At 37.5% G+C, this 27,474-nt stretch overlaps 1 protein-coding gene across 1 annotated transcript in view; it reads left to right on the forward strand.

Annotated features, from left to right (window-relative positions):
* LOC146329330 (voltage-gated delayed rectifier potassium channel KCNH1-like) overlaps positions 1-8,882 on the forward strand; it is a 52,543-nt gene extending 43,661 nt beyond the window's left edge. The window contains exon 11 of the mRNA XM_084714564.1: positions 6,971-8,882. Within this exon, the coding sequence (XP_084570690.1) occupies positions 6,971-7,822 (852 nt within the window). The 3' untranslated portion in view covers positions 7,823-8,882. The remainder of the gene's footprint in view (positions 1-6,970) is intronic.
* Positions 8,883-27,474: the final 18,592 nt, after the last annotated feature.

Below are 27,474 nucleotides of genomic sequence, written 5' to 3' on the forward strand. Positions count from 1 at the left end.
CACGTTCTTGTTTTTACAGTTGTCAGTGTTTTTGAAACAGACGATTTATTGCTCTCAACTGTGATTTTAACTTCATCATCATCATCATCAGTTTCATTCAAACTCGACAGAAACAAAACTCACCAAAAACGTCTTGGTTCATCTTTGAACTGTCCCAACAAACACCAACTCTGATTTGGTCTAAATAAATCCTTAATTAATGGCGTAGCGTGAGCGTGCAGTGCACAGCGCAGGAGACGCAGGACAGCGGCTGCAGCCTGGAGCGAGATGCTCCACAATGCGCTGATTTAACACCTGAACTATAGGAGGACGCACGCTTTACTTTCTCTAACTGTGTGAAAATTTGATGTTTTCACATTGTCGGTGATGACAGTTGCATTAAATCGTGAGTCTTTCTGGTAAAACACTCATGTTGACCGTTTTTAAACTGAAAAAATTGTTGAATATTTGTGTTGGACGGCTGACAAAAATCTGTATCTAACTACACGCTGGTTAAATATTTCCCTCCAGAATAAATCAGATTGATACTAAACATTTTGCTCCGATGGAAACAGACGTGAGATAAAATGCTGTGATGTTGGCCACGAGCTGCTCTCTGCCTCTCTCTGCTGTGAATCGATGTGAAAGCCATCGTGTCCTGTTCTGCTTGGCTGTGCAATAATGACGCCGGAGAAGAGAAACGACCTGCCGGCGGCTCTCACCTCCAAACCCTCCGACTTCAGCTGAGCTGCATCGCAACACGCCCGGCCAACAGCTGACCTCAGCACATTTACAACAAAAGATTTCTAGTCTGATTTCACACCTGTAGTTGAGTTCGTTTGGGCCGGACCAGGAGAAAAACTCGTCTCCATCGTTGTATTGTTAGAGGAGGAGACATGAAGTTCCACAGACTGACAGGGAACCAGTCGATTGGTGACTGACACAAGTTTCTGATGTGTAGATTCATACAACTTTTGACCTGTTCATCAGGGAAAATGACAGACATGCATATTAGTAAAGATATTTACATGGCTCACAGATCAATTATTGATCACTTCCTGAACAGATTTCACAATCAGCTGATGGACTTTTTCATAGTCGTCATGTTAAAATCTGCTATCATAAAATCCTGTTTGTTTGTTTTGCTGTCACACCACAAACGAACCTCTAGAGTCCGTTTAGAAGCAGACTGACACCGTCTTTTTCAAGATCTCTGTCCGCTTGTTTTGCCCACATCAGAGTTCAGTTGACATTTTTCACATCAGCCCCTAAAAACCCTAAAATTCAACAAACAGGTTTATTTATTTAACACATTGTGTACACAGGCGGTGCTTCACACAGATAAAGAAAGAGCATCCATGTAATAAATACAACTTAAAAGAAGGTGAAAATACATAAAATGGTGATTAACGGAATAATTAAAGGTGGATACTATATAAGAGGAAAAATAAAATACAGTCAGTGAAATAAAATCACAGTGTCAATGACTGTGAGCAGAGCTCAGCTGTCGGCCCCGGACAGAGAGTTCTGCTTCAGGATTGAAGTGCCATTTTTAGGACTCAGTTGTAGACACATAAAAAGAGAAAACTTTTCAACTTGGACTTAAAACTTGCTTAATTTGGGAGGTGGTCGTGTAGCTCAGTTAGTAGATGTGCTGAGGCTGTCAGTCCTCTGCAGCGGCCGCCGGTTTGACTCCCGCCTGCGGCACATTTGCTGCGTGTCATCTCTTCTCTGTCTCCCACTTTCCTGTCATCCTGTCACATCATCATCTGTCCCTATCAAATGAAGGCAAAAAGGCCCAAAAAATAAATAAAAAAATGCTTAATTCGATGCCTGAGTCCACTAGAAAACCCTGAAACAAAAGAAAACTGCGCTGAAAAGTGAGTGGATTTCTGCACTTTGTGCCCAAACTCATCCATCCATCCATCTTGAGCTGCTTATCTTTTTTTTTTTAAGGTTATTTTTTTGGGCATTTTTGCCTTTTATTGACAGTGACAGCTGAAGGTATGACAGGAAAGGGGGGTGAAGAGACAGGGGATGACATGCAGCAAATGAGCCGCAGGCGGGATTCGAACCAGCAGCCGCTGCAGAGGACTAACAGCCTCAATGTATGGTGCGCACACCCTACCGACTGAGCTATAGGGGCGCCCCAAGCTGCTTATCTAAAGTCAGGTCACAGAGGTAACAGTTCCAGCACAGGACGCCACACTTCGCCTTCTGGCTCAGCTCTCTTTTTGTCACCATGGTGTGATAAAGCGAACGTGATACAAAAACCTCAGATGCACTAAAAGTGATACCTGACGCGCCTGATTTAACGCCTGTGGCGACCTGCAGGTTTCACATCTGAAATGGCAACACCACAGAACCAGCAGCATTCTGGGAGCACCATTTAAATGTTTCTGTTTATTATAATTGTGATTAATTTGTTTTTCACCTTTTTGAGGTCAGACTATAATGACTAAATGGTGTGTGATGTTCATGTTTTTTTTGTATTAATTTGAATGGCCAAGATAACCAAGACAAGTTATTAACACGACAGAACCAGAACAGAAAACTGAAAACTAACCGACACCAAAGAGACGAAGAGGGATTCATGATCAAAAACGTTTTTATAATCACATCAACGCTTCTGTCCATATTCAGATGTTCCCTCCTCCTCTCTTTAGGAGGTGCTGCAGCCCCGTCAGCCTTTTTCATTTCTTTTCACTCTCTAATAAATAAATAAAACAAAACAAAAAAAAAACTTAATTCCTTGACTTCCTCATTTGATGTTCCAAAATCAAGACAAGGTCGGAGTGGGTGGGAGCATCAGGGCCTCGTTTTGTTTTTGTTGGACCATTTAAAACAACAGAAGCGCTTCAGAACAGCATCAGACGTCTTCAGTGTGTTTTGACCTTTAACCCCAGACTAAGGCAGCATTCACACAGACTCGTCCCAAAGTGGTCTAACCCCGACTTCAGCCTCGGGCCTGCTGGTCCTGCTCCAGAGCAGCGTTAGCCCCTGAAAATCAACGTAAGCCCAGGAAGACCACTGAAGAGAAGTCACAACATTTCCTGCTGCTGCTGCTTCACAATAAAAGCCTCTTGCTGTTCGCTGTTGGAAAGCTTTTGATCAGTCCGTCCAGGAAATTCAACCGATCCCTGTGAATTCTGCTCAGCTTGGCACTTTTGTTCAGTCACCACAACTCTGCCACAAATTTCACCAGTCATCGTAGCTTCATGTGAGTTCCACCAATCGTAGCTTTCCCCTGCACAAACATCATACATGAGCCTCTCAATGAATTAGTGTTTTATTTATTTATTTGTTTTCTCTCAGGTACTGAATAAACACACGGTTTGTCATTCTTACTGACATTTATCATTTGCTCTGTGCACTTGTATATTTTATGAATTTGTGTTGTTATGACAGACTTTGCTTCTCAGGTTCACTTCCTTATTTACAAAAGAAGCTGATTGTCTTGTAACCTTGAGCCTTTTTGCTGACGTTACTTAGAACGCTCAGGACAGAGTGCAGTTTTATTCTCCCTGGAACAAGTTGCTTTCTTTTGCAAATTCACTTGCTCCCACAATTTATTTGCAAAAACATCTAAAACATCACAACATGCATTACAGTTCTGTAGAAAATCTGCTGTGAACCAGGCACTTTAGGCTGCAGCAGTCCCAAAAACCAGCCAACAAACAACATCTTGGAGGGACTGTTTTAATGTGAAGTGGTGACACAACTGAAAGAGAATATAAAGAGTAAAGCAAGGCTGGGAAAAAACAGGAACACAGAAGTCAGACGTGAAACTAAAGTCTGGACCACAGAGACTCTCAGTCAGACACTCAGGAGCACAGATGTTCTCTCTGGTCTCCAGCTGTTTGAAGACCGTCGCAGGTCGATTCTGTGACTGACCACTTATCTCCTGTTCTGAGGGCGACAGTGAGAACAGAACCAGTGCTGCTGGCTGCAGCTTCGTATTCACTGCACAGACATGAGTGTGTTTCACAAACTGTTTGCTCAACTACTGTACAATTTCCTGGTTCCTTTTCAGATTTGAACACTGTCAACATTTGTCCTAAAACTGATATGAAGTAACAGAAATCATGTCTGTAAAAAAAAAAAGCACCATCTTACATTTAAAACAGCAAATGGATGTTTTTTTAAGACAAAATGATAAAATGAAAAAAACATACCATAGACAGAGAGATACCCATATGTGATCGACCTTCAGAAACACTTCCTGGTTCTGTTTCCTCCGTCCACCATAGTGTTAGTGAGACAGAGGAGATGAGGACGTCTCCATGTATTTCGTGCTCTCGCACTTTCACTTATTGAACCAGGAGACCTGTCTTCTCATTTGAAAATCTCTTCTCTTTGTTCCCTCCTGGTAAAACCGCCATCATGCTGCCAGCGTTTGTGCTCCTGGCACACCTGCTTCTTAAAGGTGATGACTGGCTTTCTGATTGGTTTATCGTATATTTAGCCAAAACTCACCTGTGAATTAATCAAGGCACTTAGACACAGCTGATAGGTGTATCCCACTGTGCGCTGCTGGCACAAGGGGCGGAGCAAGACGGCAAAGCTGGATGTGGACACAGCTTGAATAAATTAAATTGTGCCTCATGCTTTAGGTCAGCATAAGACAGGGCTCTTAGTTATTCAGCAGACACTCAGCATTAATTGAAGATAACACAAAATTTGGGCCGGAATAGAACATAAAAGAAGTGAGTATTTCAGCCATGTTTCCATAACCTCTGATGACATGTTGTGGTTATTTTATGATTTATTACATTAATTATGTGACAGATTTCTCTGTTAATATTAATGTTGTGTTAATTTCTTGTTTCTGCTGAACATCAGGGGACAAAAACATCAGTTATTACAGGGTTTAGTTTGTAATAATTCAGTACTGTGAGGGCTGAACACTGCAGTTTATCAGTCTGCTGCACAACACAGCGTCTGATATTTTGTGTTTGTGTCAGAAGAAACAGAGCAGCCGTTCGGTGAACATTAGCAGTTCTCTCACGTTCTGTGTTCCTCTGTTCTCATCACCTCTGAGAGCTCTCTAATAGAACCGTCCAGCCGCAGCTGCTTCGTCCACACGATCCAATTTCAGCAGGTCAGGAGCTCAGCGGTTGGCTCCAGGGTTCGACATGCTGATGACATCGCTGTCGCTGCAGAATAAAGACTCAGACTCAGGAGGTCACATGTGTCCGGCGCTCCCGTCCCGCGACGCCATTAATGTGCGCTGAAGTCGTTCATCTGACGCTCTGAACAGGTCAGCTGTAACGTGACCTCCACTTCCTGTTTCACCTGCAACGGAGGCAGTCTGGAGACCTGAAAACACCTGGTCCAGCTGCAGGAGATTAAAGGAGCAAACCGCTCTTCTATATGTCTTAGAACAGTACCTCCCAACCTTTGTGGGTGTTTTGGTTTTTTTGGGGGGGGTTTATCTAGAACCTACCCAGCGGTCTCTACCAAGAACCCATTTATATTCCATAGATTTTATCTAGAACTCACCCAGGGGTTCTACTGAGAACCCTTTAATATTTTAAGGGTTTTATCTAGAACCCACCCAGGGGCTTCTACTGAGAACCCTGTTATATACCTAGGGTTTTATATAACCCACAAAAAGGATTCTACTGAGAACCTTTTTATAGTATGGTACAAAGAACACTTAACAAAGTAGTTCCATCAGGATTTTAACAATCCATGAATCCTTTTTTCAAAAAGCGTTCTTAATGGAACCCATAGTTTTACAAAGAACTATTTTCTGCTGACCCAACCTTTGTTTTTTTCTTGTTCAGAAGCATATGGTTCTGGGTAGAACCTCACACCTTCAGGGAGAACCAATCTGCAGCATTCATTTCTAAGAGTGTAGAGTTAGGTTAAGGATTTTTCTTCACATTTTGATCAAAGCATCAGAAAAAAAGTGATTCTTGTTAATGTCTGTCTGTTTTTGCAGTCAGGTCTCGGAGCTCTGTTCAGCACAGACTCATCTCTTTAATAATAAATGTCTCGTTTTCAGATGCTCAGTCATCACACGTTCTCCATTGATACTGTTGATCATGCAGTTTTCATTAATGGCCTGAAGCTGTGGGTGGTTCTGCTTCAGACCTGTTTCAGATCTTTGAAACATTTCCCTCAGCAGCTTGTTAACTTAATTTCAGTTTCTACTGCTGCAAATCAGTTTTCATATAATGTGACAAATGTCATCGACATATGAACACAGCAGAAGTTTAAAGTTGTGTTGGTGCTGCAGGACTGGAGACTGAAAGAGGACATTTTTGGATGTTACTATTTTTTCTTGCTTAAGCCCCAGACACAGCAGGAGGTGGGACAGAAAAGTTCATCCAAACATCACATGCTGGTCGGTCAGGAAGCCGTGCCACTCCGTCACAGTGGCTCTCTGAGCTAGCCATCGTGCCAACTGAAAGTCGGCAGTAAAGCAGTAAAACGTTTTAATAAAACTGGATGGTGACACGCAGCTAATAAGCTCCAATAGCTTCCTCTGTTTTGGACTTCTTCAAAAGGACGGTACTGTTGAGATGCTCGGTCTTTGGTCAGTGGTGCAGATTTATGTGTGAAAGTTCACCAAAGTTTAAACAGATCTCAAAGAATCACAGAGATTTACTTCACCTCCATTAGTGAATCCTCTGATCACAGTGGTGATGATGTGGTGTCCTCTGTAGAGTCAGTGTTTGGTTTGTCCACTCTGGCCTACTGTAGAAACATGGCGCCATCCATGGAAGAGGAGCTAATAATACTAATAATAATCAAATGCAGTGTTAATTATGTAATATAGTAACCAGGAGATACATGTTTATAGTTTTAACAACTTTGAGGGCAACCATAATATTAATGTGGACTGGGATGAAATTGAGTTAAACACTCCTGACGTAAATGATCAGTTCATCCTGAATTCTGCTTGACTTTTGGTTAAAGAAGTGAAGATATTTATTTGAGTGAAACCACTCTGATCATTTCTTTGTTTTCTGTCTTTTTACAGATTGTCTTCCGAAAGATCAGTGATGTAAAACGTGAGGAGGAGGAGATGTTGAAGAGGAAGAATGAGGCTCCTCTGAACCTCCCTCCGGATCATCCAGTCCGACGACTCTTCCAGCGTTTCCGGCAGCAGAGGGAGGCACGGCTTGCCTCCGAGCGGGTCAGTCAGGGCGCCAGCAGTGATGTAGAGAAAGGTGTTGTTCACTTGGAGGCATCCAGAGGTCCAGAGGTCCTGGCTTCCACCAGTATAGTTATGGTGACCGAGAGCGGAGCCACACCCACCACCTCCTCAGCATCCACCGCATCCTCTTCATCCAGGACCTCCAGCCGAGTCATGCTCCATGCTGCCGCCACCCAAAATGGAAACCTGATTGGCTGCAAATCTGCAGAGCCACCCAAAGCTAAAGGTTGGGGACGGTTCAAGGATTCAGTCGTGAAGGCTGAGTCCTGGAGCAGCGTCTCTAAGGCAGAGTCCATGGAGACGCTGCCCGATAGAACTAAGTCTCAAGATGAGATGTCCCTCAAGAAAACCGACTCCTGTGACAGCGGCATCACGAAGAGCGACCTCCGTCTGGACAATGTCGGTGGCGCCAGATCACCACAGGAGCAAAGCCCAGTCCAATCTGATGAGAAGAGGGTCTTCTGTCCGATACCGGAGCAGAGCCTGCAGGCCTCGTTCATCGAGCTGAAACAAGAATTAAGAGGTGACATCAAATCTCTGAACAGTCGTATGGCAGCGCTGGAGGCTCAGCTGGCTGAGATGCTGCGACTTCTCAAATCCAGGAAGTCGTCGGGTTCCTTCTTCGAGATCTCGCGGCCTCCTTCCCCTGACTCCGATAAAGACAGCTTCTCCTAAACTGGACATGGTGTCACTCGGTGAGAATTGAACTCGACCTGTTCAGCCTCCAGATATCAGAGACGAGCTTCTGACTGCAGTGTGAATCTGTGCTGACGAGGGTCAACGATATCAAAAGCACTTTGTCACGTTGTTGGCGTCAGTCTGCGAGATGTTACAGACTGAGATTACCTCAAACTGGAATGAGGATTAGGCAGATTTTTACTTTGATCAGAGACTATAGAGAGAATCATGACATCCACGATGGCACCTTTGGTCCTCAGGAGGGTTTGGAGCCTTCAGACCTTCACACGATATCGGCAATAATAACAGATCGCTTTAACGTTGTTGTTTTAAATTGGACTTTGGCACTGTGATGAAGGAAATGATGTTCTAAGGCTTGACTCAGTAGCTTTGTCCTGGTCTTGTGAGGTCTGGTCCACAAAGTCTGTTGAGCTGTTTAGATACTGAATGGTCTGCTCCCATTGGTTGTAAGCACTCTCAATCAAAAAAGGTTTACAGAATTTAAATTGAAATTAGTCTGTTGTTTCTTTTTTCATCCGGACGGTTGGAATCAAGGGGAGACTTGTTGATTCAAGTTCCCAATACTGACAAAAAGATGATGGTGCCCATGATGTCACTAATCCCACTTACTGCTGGTTGGTTTTGTCTGATGCCACTGTTTAAGTTTTGGCCACTGCATGCAACATATCAAAGCAATGCTCTGTGATTGGTTGTTGAGAGCACTAGTCAAAAGACAGACCCTCAAGTCTAAGCAGGAGGCTTGTTAAAGGATGTTGTGGACCAGATTTTCAGCTGATGGTCAGTGATTTGAGACAAGCTAACTGAGCAGACCATTCTCCTCAGATAATCTGGAGCTTCTACAGAAAAGGCGACAGAATGTCCCCGCCTTTGTGCAGATTAAACACTGTGTGTGCAGACTTAAGTGAGAAGTCTGTTTGGGGTCGGTAATGTTTTTATATCCAGAATGAATGTGAAAGATTTAATGCAGCACAGTGAAAATGAGGCTCTAAATGTGTCTGATGTCGATGTTAAATTCGTGCACAGAGCTGGACTTTGACTGGTTAGTCTGGAGTTTTAGTTTTTATAAGGAAATCAGCGTATGCATGTTTCCATGTTGAAGAGGTTTCAGTTCTGAATGGAGCCAATGGGCTGAACACATCTGAATTCAAACACAACAGTAATCTGATTAGTGTAAAAGATTCCACATGTTAGATGGTTCTAATTCTGTGGCTTCGTGAATTCATCTGAAGTCAGAAGGAATATGTTTTAACTTAAAGTGAACTGAACGTAAACTCTTTAAGTCGGGTGTTTTTAAGAGACTTTTTAAGAGAAACTTAAGTTATACAGTATACTGCATGAGCGAAGATGTCATGAGACAGACTACAGTTTTAACCATGTAAAATAAAACTTCAATAATATTAAAACACTCAAGTTAATAACAGATCGTGTAACTGTTGAAACTGCAGACAGCAGAAATATTTCTAACCTGCCTAAATTCAAACTGACCATCCGACAGACAGATCACTGATTGTTCAGGAAATCAATCAGGTGTTGTGATCAGAAATTCATCCCAATTCAAAATTGGTCATGGGTGCAGAATCTGGGGCTAAAATCAGGCTTAAAATGTAGAGTGTCAGTCTGATTCTTCCTTAAGAATGTAATTGTACAGATGTTACTTCAACTGAGCTCTGATGACATTAGGAACTCGACCAGATGATTTACACTTACCCATCCATCCATCCATCCATCCATGCATCCATCCATGCATCCATCCATCCATCCATCCATCCATCCATCCATTTTCTCATGTTTATCCAGGGTTGGGTGACAGTGGCAGCAGGCTAAGCAGGGTATTTGAGACGTCCCTCTCCACAGCAGCACTTTCCAGCTCCTCCTTGGGGAGTCCTGAGGCGTTTCCAGACCAGATGGGATAGATAGAGTTCTGGGTCTGCCCCTGTGTCTCCTCACAGTTGAATTCTCTCAGAGGACCTAAAAAAGGAGGCTTATGACCACAGGTGAGGGTTGGAATGTAGTAGGGCTTAATCACTTAATTTCCAGAAATGCCCCATCAAAACATTTTCTGAGGAATTTAAAATGGGGACATATGGGGATATATTTACTGAAAATTCACTGAAGAAAGACAAAGATCTCACGCTAAGAGAGTGAGACCTTTTACTGCTGATGCTGCACCAATCCACCTGTCCATCTCATGCTCCATTTTACCGTCACTGGTAAACAAGATCCCGAGATACTTAAACTGCTTTGCTTGGGGTGGTGAGTCACATCCCAACCCGGACACTGGGAGAATTTATAGTTCTCCATTAGTGACCAAAACCAGTTCACTGGTCTGAACTTCTGGTCTTTGTGAAGAGTGGAAACAGCTTCATGTCAAACTCTTCCTGTCTTTGTTTTTGTGACTTCCAGCATGAATGATCAGCAGATCATCATCGGTTTCTTTTTAACTTTGAGAGACTAGTTAAATACCTTAAATACCTGAAACATCTCATTAGTCAGTTGAGATGAGACACGAAACGTCCTCAAGAACCCAACCAAGTCCAGTTGCTTACGTAACCCTTTCTTTAAAAAGAAAGAGGGGTTGTCAAGGGTTCTTTGTCTGGAGCAGCTCTCCAGCCACCAGTCCTCATACTGTACTGATTTGGTCCATGCTGGACCTGAACCAGCCAACCTCTGGTTCCCGGGCCAAGTCTGTATGGCTGAGCAAGTGAATGGAATCTGCTGGTGTGGAGGACAGATCAAAACCAAGGTGCAGACTCACAGGTAAGGGGCTAGAGAAGAACAGGTAATGTTCCTCTCTGGCCCTGAACATTTTATCGTGTCCTCTTACTCCTCGTACACGCCGACTGTATCAGTCTGATGGTGTTACATTTATGTCAAGTGAAACCTGCTCAGTCCACAACACAGCGGACATGTTTGGGTCACTGGCACCAAACTTGTAGTGTTTGAGATGAATGTCAGTCAGTGCCTCCTCTGGCAGAGGCGTTGTACTTCTCCTCAGACTTTTGCCTTGTTCTGATTTGTGAGTTTGCTTCATTAGTGCAATGCTGGACGACGTTGTGGGGGGTTGGAGGTCACGAAAGCCACTAGACTCAGGATTGTATCCCAGGAGCATTGTGATTGGCTCATTTAAATCCTCCTACATCACTTGCTACATCCAGGTGCTATTGTTGATGATTCATGCTTCCTTGTTGAAAAATGCTAGTGAGCACAAATCATGAGCAGAGTAAACCTGACCCTGACCCCCCCAAACTGGAGAACCGTTCAGTAGCTCTTGATAGGTACTACATATCGACAGAACACGAGTTCTACCTTTGCCTTTAGCGTTGGCATCTTCATTTGTGCCTCCATCGAAGTTCCAGTGCTTTCTATCACAGTAAACCTTAATGATTTTCTTTCTGAAATTTGACTCGTGTCTTTACATCCAACACGTCTCATCAGCTGTCATAATGACATGTTGTTCATAACCTCACCTTCACGCCACCGCAGTCTGGACAAACTCTTCTGTAGCTGTCTCTGACATGTTGTCAGATAAATGAGTATTTCAACTTAACATATTTCTTTAGTCCCTAATGACATATCGTGGTCATTTTATAATTTATTACAGTAAATATAGACCCTTTTGCAGTTTGTAAACAACGAGCAAGCTGCATGCGCAGTTCGGCACAGAAGCATGGCGGACTACAACAGCTTGTCAACAGCTGCTGCAAACACAAGCAGCTCTGATCACGTCCTCAGTCCAGTCAACACGTTCAATAGCTTACAGCCAAAGACACCGCCAATTGCTCTGAAACGGTCACGATCCTGTCATAAAACTGTACAACTTAAGTTGACCAGTGGAATATTGATTCTAACGTATCATATATGCAACAACCAAACATTTGCAGCTTGATAACTCGTCTGGATGTCTGGGGGAAAACGCTACTTCTGAAGCGTATTTTGACGAAGTTGGCTGGAAAAGGGTCCATATTACAGATTTCTCCTTTAGCTTCAGTTTAATTAACGGCCGATTTTACCATTTCACAATGATGTTTTTATAAAGTATTACCTACTTCACCACAAGTAAAACTACCGGTATAAAGTATAAAGTAGGGATGTGCACAATTAGTCGACTAAACAATTAAACTTTGCCACCCTTGTTAGTCAGTACCAGAAATAGTAAAGTAAAATCAGGTTGTGTCAGCTGTGTCACAATAAACTGATATAATACAGCCACTCGACTGAAGCGACATGTAATCACATTCAGAACAGACACGTGGACGTTAACCTGCAGGGAGAGCAGACTGCTGCTGCTACTGCTAGCACTGCTAACGTTAGCTGCACCATGTTGCAGACCTCGCGTGATCCTGCCCACTCTGAAAATCAAATATATTTAGTTGTTTTGTAGGATCATATGCAAAGTGCCACACACAATATGTTTTCAGACAATGTTTAACCTTGTGGATGAGTAAATTGTGCTTAAGTTTTACTCTATTCTGAGAATTTTCATACTTTTAGACCAGTTGATTAGTTTAAATTAAAATCTGAACCAAATGAAAATGACTGTAGACCACACTCATTCATTTAAAAGTTTAAAAACACATTTTGCCTTTAACAAATGTTGCACCTCCTGCAATTTGAAAATTGCAGAAAGCCATATTGTGATTTCACTAAAATTTCAATCAGATGTGCAGCCCTACTATAGACATACATGGTAAACACTGTGTTGGCCTTTGGATACGTGAATGTTGCCACCATATTGGTCCCATCAAGACTGACCTGTGAACAAATCATGTAGACAGGGGAGCTGCTGATCAAATTTCGATTTATTGTGCAGCCCTAGAAAAGGAGTATTAGTTACTTTTTAACCACTGATGTTTTATGCATTCAATCAAAGGAGTTTCTGTTTCTCCAAATCTTCAGTCTGAACGACACCCAGCTCGTCTGCTCTGTTCTGCTCGGAGGTCACGCTCACCTTCACACACCTGTACCTGCTGAGTTCATCCTGCCCCCTCATTGGCCCGTTTGCTATCGGACAGCCTGATGTACAATTCAAATTGTACTCAGAAGTGAATTATGATTTTAAAAATAACTAAGTAGAATTTAGAGTGACATGCAAACTTAAGTAAAAGTAAAATTGCAGATTTGAAAAAATAGAAGTAGTTGCAGTATTTGAGTAGTTGTAACTTGTAACTTTAAGCCCTGACTAAAAGTAATCTCATCTATAAATCCTGTGGGATCCGTTCACACCTGAAAACCGTCGGTGTGATGCTGCACGTCTGCAGCATCGTGACACATTTGATGCTTCATTCCTGCCAATCAGAGGAAATGTAATTGTCAGCCTGTCACCTGAGGAGAGGGAGGGTCCTGTGAGCTGTACGTCTGTCTTGACTTTGGTATCTCGTGTGTCCTGTGTAGGTGTGATTATAATATAGCGTCATAATATGCAATTATCGCCATGTATGCTGTTTGTACTGAGAGGCTGGTCGCTGTTTGTGTGACTCACACCGTCCCACGAGCGCCACCGCCGTCGACACTGAAGCACTTTGGTCGTCACTTTGTCGTCCCTGCATGACGCTGGTGTCTCAACCTGTTTTTTTAAATTTTTGATTTTTAAGGACAGACTGAACTGAGCTGACCTTGCCTTGCTACTTAAGAACTTTACTACCTTCTGCTGTCGGTCACATGTATGTAACGGCCGCCGTCTGTGCATGAAGAGCACCTCAATGTTCAAATGGTCTTTATTGATATCACGTATGCACTGTTTTCACAGCTTGGAGGAAAAGCTTGATACAACTTGTAGTAACCACAGATATATATTCTTATTTCTGTTCTTCACTTATTGTCAGGAATGAAAACTATATCAGCACAAAGAATATTTATAAAAAAAAAAAAAAAGAAATCACATGAAATGTCAACAATAAATGATTTTTTACTTTGTACTTTCTGTGTCTTCATTTGTTCTGTTTGTCCAATTTAATTTGCCTTTGCCTGACATTTGCCTAAAATGGTCAGACGCAGAGTAAACCGAGCTGTTCTTTGACCGTGTGCAGTATGTGCAGGGTGTTGGTCTCCTTTCAAAACTCACACTCTAAAGGTTTTTGCAAAACACTCAGAATGGCTCTAAGTGCTTGTGGCGTTGAGTAATATTGGTCTGAAAAAACTGAACATTTTTTAGATACAGATGCCTGCAGATGACGTGTAGCTGGGAGATTTACGTTGGAAAACACATCGGGACCAAGTTCAGGTTCAAATTTTAGAACAAAAACACGAGAATGAACATTTAGTTTTTCTATGGGTTAAACGAGACATTTCCAAACTGTTTTATTCGGAGACCTCAGTAACCACGGTCACATAGTACAGGCCAAAAGTTTGGACACACCTTCTCATTCAATGCGTTTTCTTTATTTTCATGACTATTTACATTGTAGATTCTCACTGAAGGCATCAAAACTATGAATGAACACATGTGGAGTTATGTACTTAACAAAAAAAAGGTGAAATAACTGAAAACATGTTTTATATTCTAGTTTCTTCAAAATAGCCACCCTTTGCTCTGATTACTGCTTTGCACACTCTTGGCATTCTCTCGATGAGCTTCAAGAGGTAGTCACCTGAAATGGTTTTCCAACAGTCTTGAAGGAGTTCCCAGAGGTGTTTAGCACTTGTTGGCCCCTTTGCCTTCACTCTGCGGTCCAGCTCACCCCAAACCATCTCGATTGGGTTCAGGTCCGGTGACTGTGGAGGCCAGGTCATCTGCGGCAGCACTCCATCACTCTCCTTCTTGGTCAAATAGCCCTTACACAGTCTGGAGGTGTGTTTGGGGTCACTGTCCTGTTGAAAAATAAATGATCGTCCAACTAAACGCAAACCGGATGGGATGGCATGTCACTGCAGAATGCTGTGGTAGCCATGCTGGTTCAGTGTGTCTTCAATTTTGAATAAATCCCCAACAGTGTCACCAGCAAAACACCCCCACACCATCACACCTCCTCCTCCATGCTTCACAGTGGGAACCAGGCATGTGGAATCCATCCGTTCACCTTTTCTGCATCTCACAAAGACATGGCAGTTGGAACCAAAGATCTCAAATTTGTACTCATCAGACCAAAGCACCGATTTCCACTGGTCTAATGTCCATTCCTTGTGTTTCTTGGCCCAAACAAATCTCTTCTGCTTGTTGCCTCTCCTTAGCAGTGGTTTCCTAGCAGCTATTTGACCATGAAGGCCTGATTCGCGCAGTCTCCTCTTAACAGTTGTTCTAGAGATGGGTCTGCTGCTAGAACTCTGTGTGGCATTCATCTGGTCTCTGATCTGAGCTGCTGTTAACTTGCGATTTCTGAGGCTGGTGACTCGGATGAACTTATCCTCAGAAGCAGAGGTGACTCTTGGTCTTCCTTTCCTGGGTCGGTCCTCATGTGTGCCAGTTTTGTTGTAGCGCTTGATGGTTTTTACAACTCCACTTGGGGTTTTTGCAATTTTCCGGACTGACTGACCTTCATTTCTTAAAGTAATGATGGCCACTTGTTTTTCTTTAGTTAGCTGATTGGTTCTTGCCATAATATGAATTTTAACAGTTGTCCAATAGGGCTGTCGGCTGTGTATTAACCTGACTTCTGCACAACACAACTGATGGTCCCAACCCCATTGATAAAGCAAGAAATTCCACTAATTAACCCAGATAAGGCACACCTGTGAAGTGAAAACCATTTCAGGTGACTACCTCTTGAAGCTCATCGAGAGAATGCCAAGAGTGTGCAAAGCAGTAATCAGAGCAAAGGGTGGCTATTTTGAAGAAACTAGAATATAAAACATGTTTTCAGTTATTTCACCTTTTTTTGTGAAGTACATAACTCCACATGTGTTCATTCATAGTTTTGATGCCTTCAGTGAGAATCTACAATGTAAATAGTCATGAAAATAAAGAAAACGCATCGAATGAGAAGGTGTGTCCAAACTTTTGGCCTGTACTGTACCTGGGATAAAAAAATGGACAGAACTTTTGAATGCTTCATCCTGGGCTCTGATGAAAGGTGACACCCGGCGTAAAGCGTTGGCACAGGTGGCTTCATTATCTAACATCAGCTGTCAGACGAGTAAAGAAACCAGAAAATATTCGCATTTAAGAAACTGAAATTTGACAATTTTGACTTTTTTTTTTTTTTAGCTAAAAACGATTTAATCAATTATCAAACTAATTGTTGATTAATGTAATAATTGCTTCATGATTGATAAATTGTTGCAGCTCATCATAAAATCCAACATGCAGGTTGTTTTTTTTCATCAGTTGCAGCGACACAGATCCGTCTCACTCGTCTCACAGCTGAACTCTGTCACTGCAGCTCCTTCTGGATCTTTTCCAAACCATCAGGGAATCCCTGAACCCCCCACTCCCCCCCCCCCCCCCCCCCCCAGAGAAAACCTGCGCTCTGCAGAGCCAGCAGCTCCCTCCCTCCTCCCTCCCTCCTTCCTCCCTCCTCCTCCTCCTCATTTGATGTTCTGCATTGCAGTGCCAGCCGTCCTCCCCTCCCTCCTCCTCCAGGTTGATCTCTGCAGCAGTGAACAAACAGCAGGGCGATCCTCTCCGTCTGAGACTAAACATGCCTGCACAGCCTCCTCCTCCTCCTCCTCCTCCTCCTCCTCTTCCTCCGCATCTCCTGCATCTCCTTGTGCTCTCCTGATGCCACAGCGCCCTCTACAGGGTTTCATCTTGTTTGACTTTACCAAGATCAATTTAAAGCAGACAATCACAAATCATTTACTGAATAGAACACATAGACACAGATTTAAACAGTAAATAAACAGTTTAATGAAGAAAAACTCGCCATGTTTAAAGGGACAGTTCAGATTATTTGAAATGTGGACGTATGAGGTACTGATCTATAGTCAGTGTGTTATTTACTGCTAACATGAGCTACACAGACCAAGTGTTCCAAATATTTGCTACACAAACCAGCAGCTAACATTTGTTCCACAGGCTAGCTGCTAATGTTAGCCACACAAACCAGCCGCTAACATTCGCTACACAGATGACTGCTAATGTTAGCCACACAACCCAACGTTAGTTACACAGACCAACATGTAACCCTTGTGTTACAGGCCGGTTGGTTTGTGTGGCTAACGTTAGCCATTGCTCTGCGTAGTTGTAAATAACCCAAACATGTCTCCAAGTCTCTGGAACCGCCATTGTTTTGTTCCTTCACGCTGCTTGTAGGTGATGCAGATGTCCAACTCACCTTAAATGCAGTTGTGGTTCTGAAGCAGAATTCACATAGAGGAGGAAAACTGATGTACAAACCTGGAGGCTGGATTGTATGAAAAACTTTCATAGTGTTGTGTTTAATGTTGAACTCCTGTTAAAACCTGCTAAAAAAAAATCTAATCCTAGTATCTCAATATTAAAGTAATGTAACTTGATTACTTTCTGTTACTTTTGGATTAACTCAGTACCAAGTATGGTGAAATTGTTTAGTCTAACCTAGTGTTTTATGTTTGTTGTGGTAATATATTTGTTAAATGCATGTTTTTATTAATTGTTGTAGTTAACCCTCTATGGTACACATTATGATGCCAGTGAGGGAAAAAATGTTTGGAGTGTTTTTATGTCTCAAAATAGACTAAATAAACATAATCTGAAGAAATTTTATTTTTATTTTTATTTTTGGAAGTTTTTGGGGTTTGTTGCCTGTAGGCAACATTGTACCATAATGGTGCATAAGTGAAAAAGAACGTTCCTTTTCCAATTTGAACATTGTTTATTTCATAAACATATGCAAAAATATTCAATAACATCAAGAAGTCACAATTCATTTTAAAATTTAAATTAAAAAGAATTATGAAAAGAATTTAACTATATATGTATGTATGTATGTATGTATGTATGTATGGTCATATGTATGTATGTATGTATGCTCATATGTATGTATGTATGCTCATATGTATGTATACATGGTCATATGTATGTATGTATTCTCATATGTATGTATGTATGTATGTATGTATGTATGTATGTATTTATGTATTTATGTATGTATGCTCATATGTATGTATGTATGTACGTATGTATGGTCACATGTATGTATGTATGCATGGTCATATGTATGTATGCTCATATGTATGTATATATGTATGTATGTATGTATGTATGTATGTATGTATCTATGTATGTATGCATGGTCATATGTATGACCATATGTATGTATGTATAGTCATATGAATGTATGCATGGTCATATGTATGTATGTATGTATGTATGTATGGTCATATGTATGCATGTATGGTCATAAGTATGTACGTACGTATGTATGTATGTATGCATGGTCATATGTTTGGCCATATGTATGAATGTATGCTCATATGTATGTATGTATGTATGTATGCTCATATGTATGTATGTAGGTATGTATGCTCATATGTATGTATGTATGTATTTATGCTCATATGTATGTATGTATGTATGTATGCTCATATGTATGTATGCTCATATGTATGTATGTATGTATGTATGTATGTATGTATGTATGCTCATATGTATGTATGTATGTACGTATGTATGTATGGTCATATGTATGTATGGTCATATATATGTATGTATGTACGGTCATATGTATGTATGTATGTATGTATGTATGTATGTACGGTCATAGCCCTCTATGGTACACATTATGATGCCAGTGAGGGAAATGTGTTTTTATGTCTCAAAATAGACTAAATAAACATAATCTGAAGAAATTTTATTTTTATTTTTATTTTTATTTTTGGAAGTTTTTGGGGTTCGTTGCCTGTAGGCAACATTGTACCATAATTGTGCGTAAGTGAAAAAGAACGTTCCTTTTCCAATTTCAACATTGTTTATTTCATAAACATATGCAAAAATATTCAATAACATCAAGAAGTCACAATTCATTTTAAATTTTAAATTTAAAAGAATTATGAAAAGAATTTAAATATATATGTATGTATGTATGTATGTATGTATGTATGCTCATATGTATGTATGCATAGTCATATGTATGTATGTATGCTCATATGTATGTATGCATGGTCATATGTATGTATGTATTCTCATATGTATGTATGTATGTGTCTATGTATGTATATATGCTCATATGTATGTATGCTCATATGTATGTATGTATGTATGTATGTATGGTCACATGTATGTATGTATGTATGTATGCATGTATGCATGTATGCTCATATGTATGTATGTATGTATGTATGCATGGTCATATGTATGACCATATGTATGTATGTGTGTATGTATGTATGGTCATATGAATGTATGCATGGTCATATGTATATATGTATGTATGTATGCTCATATGTATGTATGGTCATATGTATGTATGTATGTATGTATGTATGTATGTATGTATGTATGGTCATATGTATGTATGTTTGTATGCATGGTCATATGTTTGGCCATATGTATGAATGTATGCTCATATGTATGTATGGTCATATGTATGTACGTTTGTATGTATGTATGCTCATATGTATGTATGTATGTATGGTCATATGTATGTATGTATGTATGTATGCTCATATGTATATATGAATGTATGTATGCATGTATGGTCATATGTATGTATGTATGTATGTATGCTCATATGTATGTATGTATGTATGTGTATGTATGTATGTACGGTCATATGTATATGTATGTATGTATGTATGTATGTATGTATGGTCATATCCCTCTATGGTACACATTATGATGCCAGTGAGGGAAATGTGTTTTTATGTCTCAAAATAGACTAAATAAACATAATCTGAAGAAATTTTATTTTTATTTTTTATTTTTGGATGTTTTTGGGGTTTGTTGCCTGTAGGCAACATTGTACCATAATGGTGCATAAGTGAAAAAGAACGTTCCTTTTCCAATTTGAACATTGTTTATTTCATAAACATATGCAAAAGTATTCAATAACATCAAGAAGTCACAATTCATTTTAAATTTTAAATTAAAAATAATTATAAAAATAATTTATATATATATGTATGTATGTATGTATGGTCATATGTATGTATGTATGTATGTATGTATGGTCATATGTATGTATGTATGTATGTATGTATGCTCATATGTATGTATGTATGTATGTATGTATGTATGTATGTATGTATGTATGGTCATATGTATGTATGTATGTATGTATGTATGTATGTATGGTCATATGAATGTATGTATGCTCATATGTATGTATGCATAGTCATATGTATGTATGTATGCTCATATGTATGTATGTATGTATGTATGTATGGTCATATGTATGTATGCTCATATGTATGTATGTATGTATGTATGGTCACATGTATGTATGTATGTATGCATGTATGCTCATATGTATGTATGTATGTATGTATGTATGTATGTATGTATGCATGGTCATATGTATGACCATATGTATGTATGGTCATATGTATGTATGTATGTATGTATGTATGTATGTATGTATGTATGTATGTATGTATGGTCATATGTATGCATGTATGGTCATAAGTATGTATGTATGTATGTATGTATGTATGTATGGTCATATGTATGTATGTATGTATGCATGGTCATATGTATGTATGGTCATATGTATGTATGTATGTATGTATGTATGGTCATATGTATGTATGTTTGTATGCATGGTCATATGTTTGGCCATATGTATGAATGTATGCTCATATGTATGTATGCTCATATGTATGTACGTATGTATGTATGTATGCTCATATGTATGTATGTATGTATTTATGCTCATATGTATGTATGTATGTATGCTCATATGTATGTATGTATGTATGTATGCTTATATGTATATATGTATGTATGTATGTATGCATGTATGGTCCTATGTATGTATGTATGTATGCTCATATGTATGTATGTATGTATGTATGTATGTATGTGTATGTATGTACGGTCATATGTATGTATGGTCATATGTATGTATGTATGTATGTATGGTCATATGTATGTATGTTTGTATGCATGGTCATATGTTTGGCCATATGTATGAATGTATGCTCATATGTATGTATGCTCATATGTATGTACGTATGTATGTATGTATGCTCATATGTATGTATGTATGTATGCTCATATGTATGTATGTATGTATTTATGCTCATATGTATGTATGTATGTATGCTCATATGTATGTATGTATGTATGCTTATATGTATATATGTATGTATGTATGCATGTATGGTCCTATGTATGTATGTATGTATGCTCATATGTATGTATGTATGTATGTATGTATGTGTATGTATGTACGGTCATATGTATGTATGTATGTATGTATGTATGTATGTATGGTCATATCCCTCTATGGTACACATTATGATGCCAGTGAGGGAAATGTGTTTTTATGTCTCAAAATAGACTAAATAAACATAATCTGAAGAAATTTTATTTTTATTTTTTATTTTTGGAAGTTTTTGGGGTTTGTTGCCTGTAGGCAACATTGTACCAAAATGGTGCATAAGTGAAAAAGAACGTTCCTTTTCCAATTTGAACATTGTTTATTTCATAAACATATGCAAAAGTATTCAATAACATCAAGAAGTCACAATTCATTTTAAATTTTAAATTAAAAAGAATTATAAAAATAATTTATATATATATGTATGTATGTATGTATGGTCATATGTATGTATGTATGTATGTATGTATGTATGTATGGTCATATGTATGTATGTATGTATGTATGTATGGTCATATGAATGTATGTATGCTCATATGTATGTATGCATAGTCATATGTATGTATGTATGCTCATATGTATGTATGCATGGTCATATGTATGTATGTATTCTCATATGTATGTATGTATGTATGTATGTATGTATGGTCATATGTATGTATGTATATATGCTCATATGTATGTATGCTTATATGTATATATGTATGTATGTATGCATGTATGGTCCTATGTATGTATGTATGTATGCTCATATGTATGTATGTATGTATGTATGTATGTATGTATGTATGTGTATGTATGTACGGTCATATGTATGTATGTATGTATGTATGTATATATGTATGTATGTATGGTCATATCCCTCTATGGTACACATTATGATGCCAGTGAGGGAAATGTGTTTTTATGTCTCAAAATAGACTAAATAAACATAATCTGAAGAAATTTTATTTTTATTTTTTATTTTTGGAAGTTTTTGGGGTTTGTTGCCTGTAGGCAACATTGTACCATAATGGTGCATAAGTGAAAAAGAACGTTCCTTTTCCAATTTGAACATTGTTTATTTCATAAACATATGCAAAAGTATTCAATAACATCAAGAAGTCACAATTCATTTTAAATTTTAAATTAAAAAGAATTATAAAAAGAATTTATATATATATGTATGTATGTATGTATGGTCATATGTATATATGTATGTATGTATGTATGGTCATATGTATGTATGTATGGTCATATGTATGTATGCATAGTCATATGTATGTATGTATGCTCATATGTATGTATGCATGGTCATATGTATGTATGTATTCTCATATGTATGTATGTATGTATGTATGGTCATATGTATGTATGTATATATGCTCATATGTATGTATGCTCATATGTATGTATGTATGTATGTTCACATGTATGTATGTATGCATGGTCATATGTATGTATGTATGTATGCATGTATGCTCATATGTATGTATGTATGTATGTATGTATGCATGGTCATATGTATGACCATATGTATGTATGTATGTGTGTATGTATGTATGGTCATATGAATGTATGCACGGTCATATGTATGTATGGTCATATGTATGTATGTATGGTCATATGTATGCATGTATGGTCATAAGTATGTATGTATGTATGTATGTATGATATGTATGTATGTATGTATGCTCATATGTATGTATGGTCATATGTATGTATGCTCATATGTATGTATGTTTGTATGCATGGTCATATGTTTGGCCATATGTATGTATGTATGCTCATATGTATGTACGTATGTATGTATGTATGCTCATATGTATGTATGTATGTATGCTCATATGTATGTATGTATGTATTTATGCTCATATGTATGTATGTATGTATGCTCATATGTAAGTATGTATGTATGCTCATATGTATATATGTATGTATGTATGCTCATATGTATATATGTATGTATGTATGCATGTATGCTCATATGTATGTATGTATGTATGTTTGTGTATGTATGTATGTACGGTCATATGTATGTATGTATGTATGTATGTATGTATGTATGTATGTATGTATGTATGGTCATATCCCTCTATGGTACACATTATGATGCCACTGAGGGAAATTTTTATGTCTCAAAATAGACTAAATAAACATAATCTGATCATATGTATGTATGTATGTATGTATGGTCATATGTATGTATGTATGGTCATATGTATGTATGCATAGTCATATGTATGTATGTATGCTCATATGTATGTATGCATGGTCATATGTATGTATGTATTCTCATATGTATGTATGTATGTATGTATGGTCATATGTATGTATGTATGTATGTATGTATGTATGTATGTATGGTCATATGTATGTATGTATGCTCATATGTATGTATGCATGGTCATATGTCTGTATGTATTCTCATATGTATGTATGTATGTATGTATGTATGTATGTATGGTCATATGTATGTATGTATATATGCTCATATGTATATATGCTCATATGTATGTATGTATGTATGTATGTATGTGTATGTATGTACGGTCATATGTATGTATGTATGTATGTATGTATGTATGTATGTATGGTCATATCCCTCTATGGTACACATTATGATGCCAGTGAGGGAAATGTGTTTTTATGTCTCAAAATAGACTAAATAAACATAATCTGAAGAAATTTTATTTTTATTTTTTATTTTTGGAAGTTTTTGGGGTTTGTTGCCTGTAGGCAACATTGTACCATAATGGTGCATAAGTGAAAAAGAACGTTCCTTTTCCAATTTGAACATTGTTTATTTCATAAACATATGCAAAAGTATTCAATAACATCAAGAAGTCACAATTCATTTTAAATTTTAAATTAAAAAGAATTATAAAAATAATTTATATATATATGTATGTATGTATGTATGGTCATATGTATGTATGTATGTATGTATGTATGTATGTATGGTCATATGTATGTATGTATGTATGTATGTATGGTCATATGAATGTATGTATGCTCATATGTATGTATGCATAGTCATATGTATGTATGTATGCTCATATGTATGTATGCATGGTCATATGTATGTATGTATTCTCATATGTATGTATGTATGTATGTATGTATGGTCATATGTATGTATGTATATATGCTCATATGTATGTATGCTTATATGTATATATGTATGTATGTATGCATGTATGGTCCTATGTATGTATGTATGTATGCTCATATGTATGTATGTATGTATGTATGTATGTATGTATGTATGTGTATGTATGTACGGTCATATGTATGTATGTATGTATGTATGTATATATGTATGTATGTATGGTCATATCCCTCTATGGTACACATTATGATGCCAGTGAGGGAAATGTGTTTTTATGTCTCAAAATAGACTAAATAAACATAATCTGAAGAAATTTTATTTTTATTTTTTATTTTTGGAAGTTTTTGGGGTTTGTTGCCTGTAGGCAACATTGTACCATAATGGTGCATAAGTGAAAAAGAACGTTCCTTTTCCAATTTGAACATTGTTTATTTCATAAACATATGCAAAAGTATTCAATAACATCAAGAAGTCACAATTCATTTTAAATTTTAAATTAAAAAGAATTATAAAAAGAATTTATATATATATGTATGTATGTATGTATGGTCATATGTATGTATGTATGTATGTATGTATGGTCATATGTATGTATGTATGGTCATATGTATGTATGCATAGTCATATGTATGTATGTATGCTCATATGTATGTATGCATGGTCATATGTATGTATGTATTCTCATATGTATGTATGTATGTATGTATGGTCATATGTATGTATGTATATATGCTCATATGTATGTATGCTCATATGTATGTATGTATGTATGTTCACATGTATGTATGTATGCATGGTCATATGTATGTATGTATGTATGCATGTATGCTCATATGTATGTATGTATGTATGTATGTATGCATGGTCATATGTATGACCATATGTATGTATGTATGTGTGTATGTATGTATGGTCATATGAATGTATGCACGGTCATATGTATGTATGGTCATATGTATGTATGTATGGTCATATGTATGCATGTATGGTCATAAGTATGTATGTATGTATGTATGTATGATATGTATGTATGTATGTATGCTCATATGTATGTATGGTCATATGTATGTATGCTCATATGTATGTATGTTTGTATGCATGGTCATATGTTTGGCCATATGTATGTATGTATGCTCATATGTATGTACGTATGTATGTATGTATGCTCATATGTATGTATGTATGTATGCTCATATGTATGTATGTATGTATTTATGCTCATATGTATGTATGTATGTATGCTCATATGTAAGTATGTATGTATGCTCATATGTATATATGTATGTATGTATGCTCATATGTATATATGTATGTATGTATGCATGTATGCTCATATGTATGTATGTATGTATGTTTGTGTATGTATGTATGTACGGTCATATGTATGTATGTATGTATGTATGTATGTATGTATGTATGTATGTATGGTCATATCCCTCTATGGTACACATTATGATGCCACTGAGGGAAATTTTTATGTCTCAAAATAGACTAAATAAACATAATCTGATCATATGTATGTATGTATGTATGTATGGTCATATGTATGTATGTATGGTCATATGTATGTATGCATAGTCATATGTATGTATGTATGCTCATATGTATGTATGCATGGTCATATGTATGTATGTATTCTCATATGTATGTATGTATGTATGTATGGTCATATGTATGTATGTATGTATGTATGTATGTATGTATGGTCATATGTATGTATGTATGCTCATATGTATGTATGCATGGTCATATGTCTGTATGTATTCTCATATGTATGTATGTATGTATGTATGTATGTATGTATGGTCATATGTATGTATGTATATATGCTCATATGTATATATGCTCATATGTATGTATGTATGTATGTATGTATGTATGGTCATATGTATGTATGTATATATGCTCATATGTATATATGCTCATATGTATATATGCTCGTATGTATGTATGCTCATATGTATGTATGTATGTATGTATGGTCACATGTATGTATGTATGCATGGTCATATGTATGTATGTATGTATGCATGTATGCTCATATGTATGTATGTATGTATGCATGGTCATATGTATGACCATATGTATGTATGGTCATATGTATGTATGTATGTATGTATGTATGTATGTATGTATGTATGTATGGTCATATGTATGCATGTATGGTCATAAGTATGTATGTATGTATGTATGTATGTATGTATGGTCATATGTATGTATGTATGTATGCATGGTCATATGTATGTATGGTCATATGTATGTATGAATTTATGTATGTATGGTCATATGTATGTATGTTTGTATGCATGGTCATATGTTTGGCCATATGATTGAATGTATGGTCATATGTATGTATGGTCATATGTATGTACGTATGTATGTATGTATGCTCATATGTATGTATGTATGTATGCTCATATGTATGTATGTATGTATTTATGCTCATATGTATGTATGTATGTATGTTCATATGTATGTATCTATGGTCATATGTATATATGTATGTATGTATGCATGTATGCTCATATGTATATATGTATGTATGTATGCATGTATGGTCATATGTATGTATGTATGTATGTATGCTCATATGTATGTATGTATGTATGTATGTATGTATGGTCATATGTATATATGTATGTATGTATGCATGTATGGTCATATGTATGTATGTATGGTCATATGTATGTATGTATGTATGTATGTTTGTGCATGTATGTATGTACGGTCATATGTATGTATGTATGTATGTATGTATGTATGTATGTATGTATGTATGGTCATATCCCTCTATGGTACACATTATGATGCCACTGAGGGAAATGTGTTTTTATGTCTCAAAATAGACTAAATAAACATAATCTGATCATATGTATGTATGTATGTATGTATGGTCATATGTATGTATGCATAGTCATATGTATGTATGCATGGTCATATGTATGTATGTATTCTCATATGTATGTATGTATGTATGTATGTATGTATGTATGTATGTATGTATGTATGGTCATATGTATGTATGTATATATGCTCATATGTATGTATGCTCATATGTATGTATGTATGTATGTATGGTCACATGTATGTATGTATGTATGTATGTATGGTCATATGTATGTATGTATGTATGTATGCTCATATGTATATATGTATGTATGTATGCATGTATGGTCATATTTATGTATGTATGTATGTATGTATGGTCATATGTATGTATGTATGTATGGTCATATGTATATATGTATGTATGTATGCATGTATGGTCATATTTATGTATGTATGTATGCTCATATGTATGTATGTATGTATGTATGTGTATGTATGTATGTACGGTCATATGTATGTATGTATGTATGTAT

The sequence above is a fragment of the Lutjanus erythropterus genome, chromosome 3 (assembly GCF_056507025.1).
Source record: "Lutjanus erythropterus isolate fLutEry1 chromosome 3, fLutEry1.hap2, whole genome shotgun sequence".
In the NCBI taxonomy this organism is placed as follows: Eukaryota; Metazoa; Chordata; class Actinopteri; order Lutjaniformes; family Lutjanidae; genus Lutjanus; species Lutjanus erythropterus.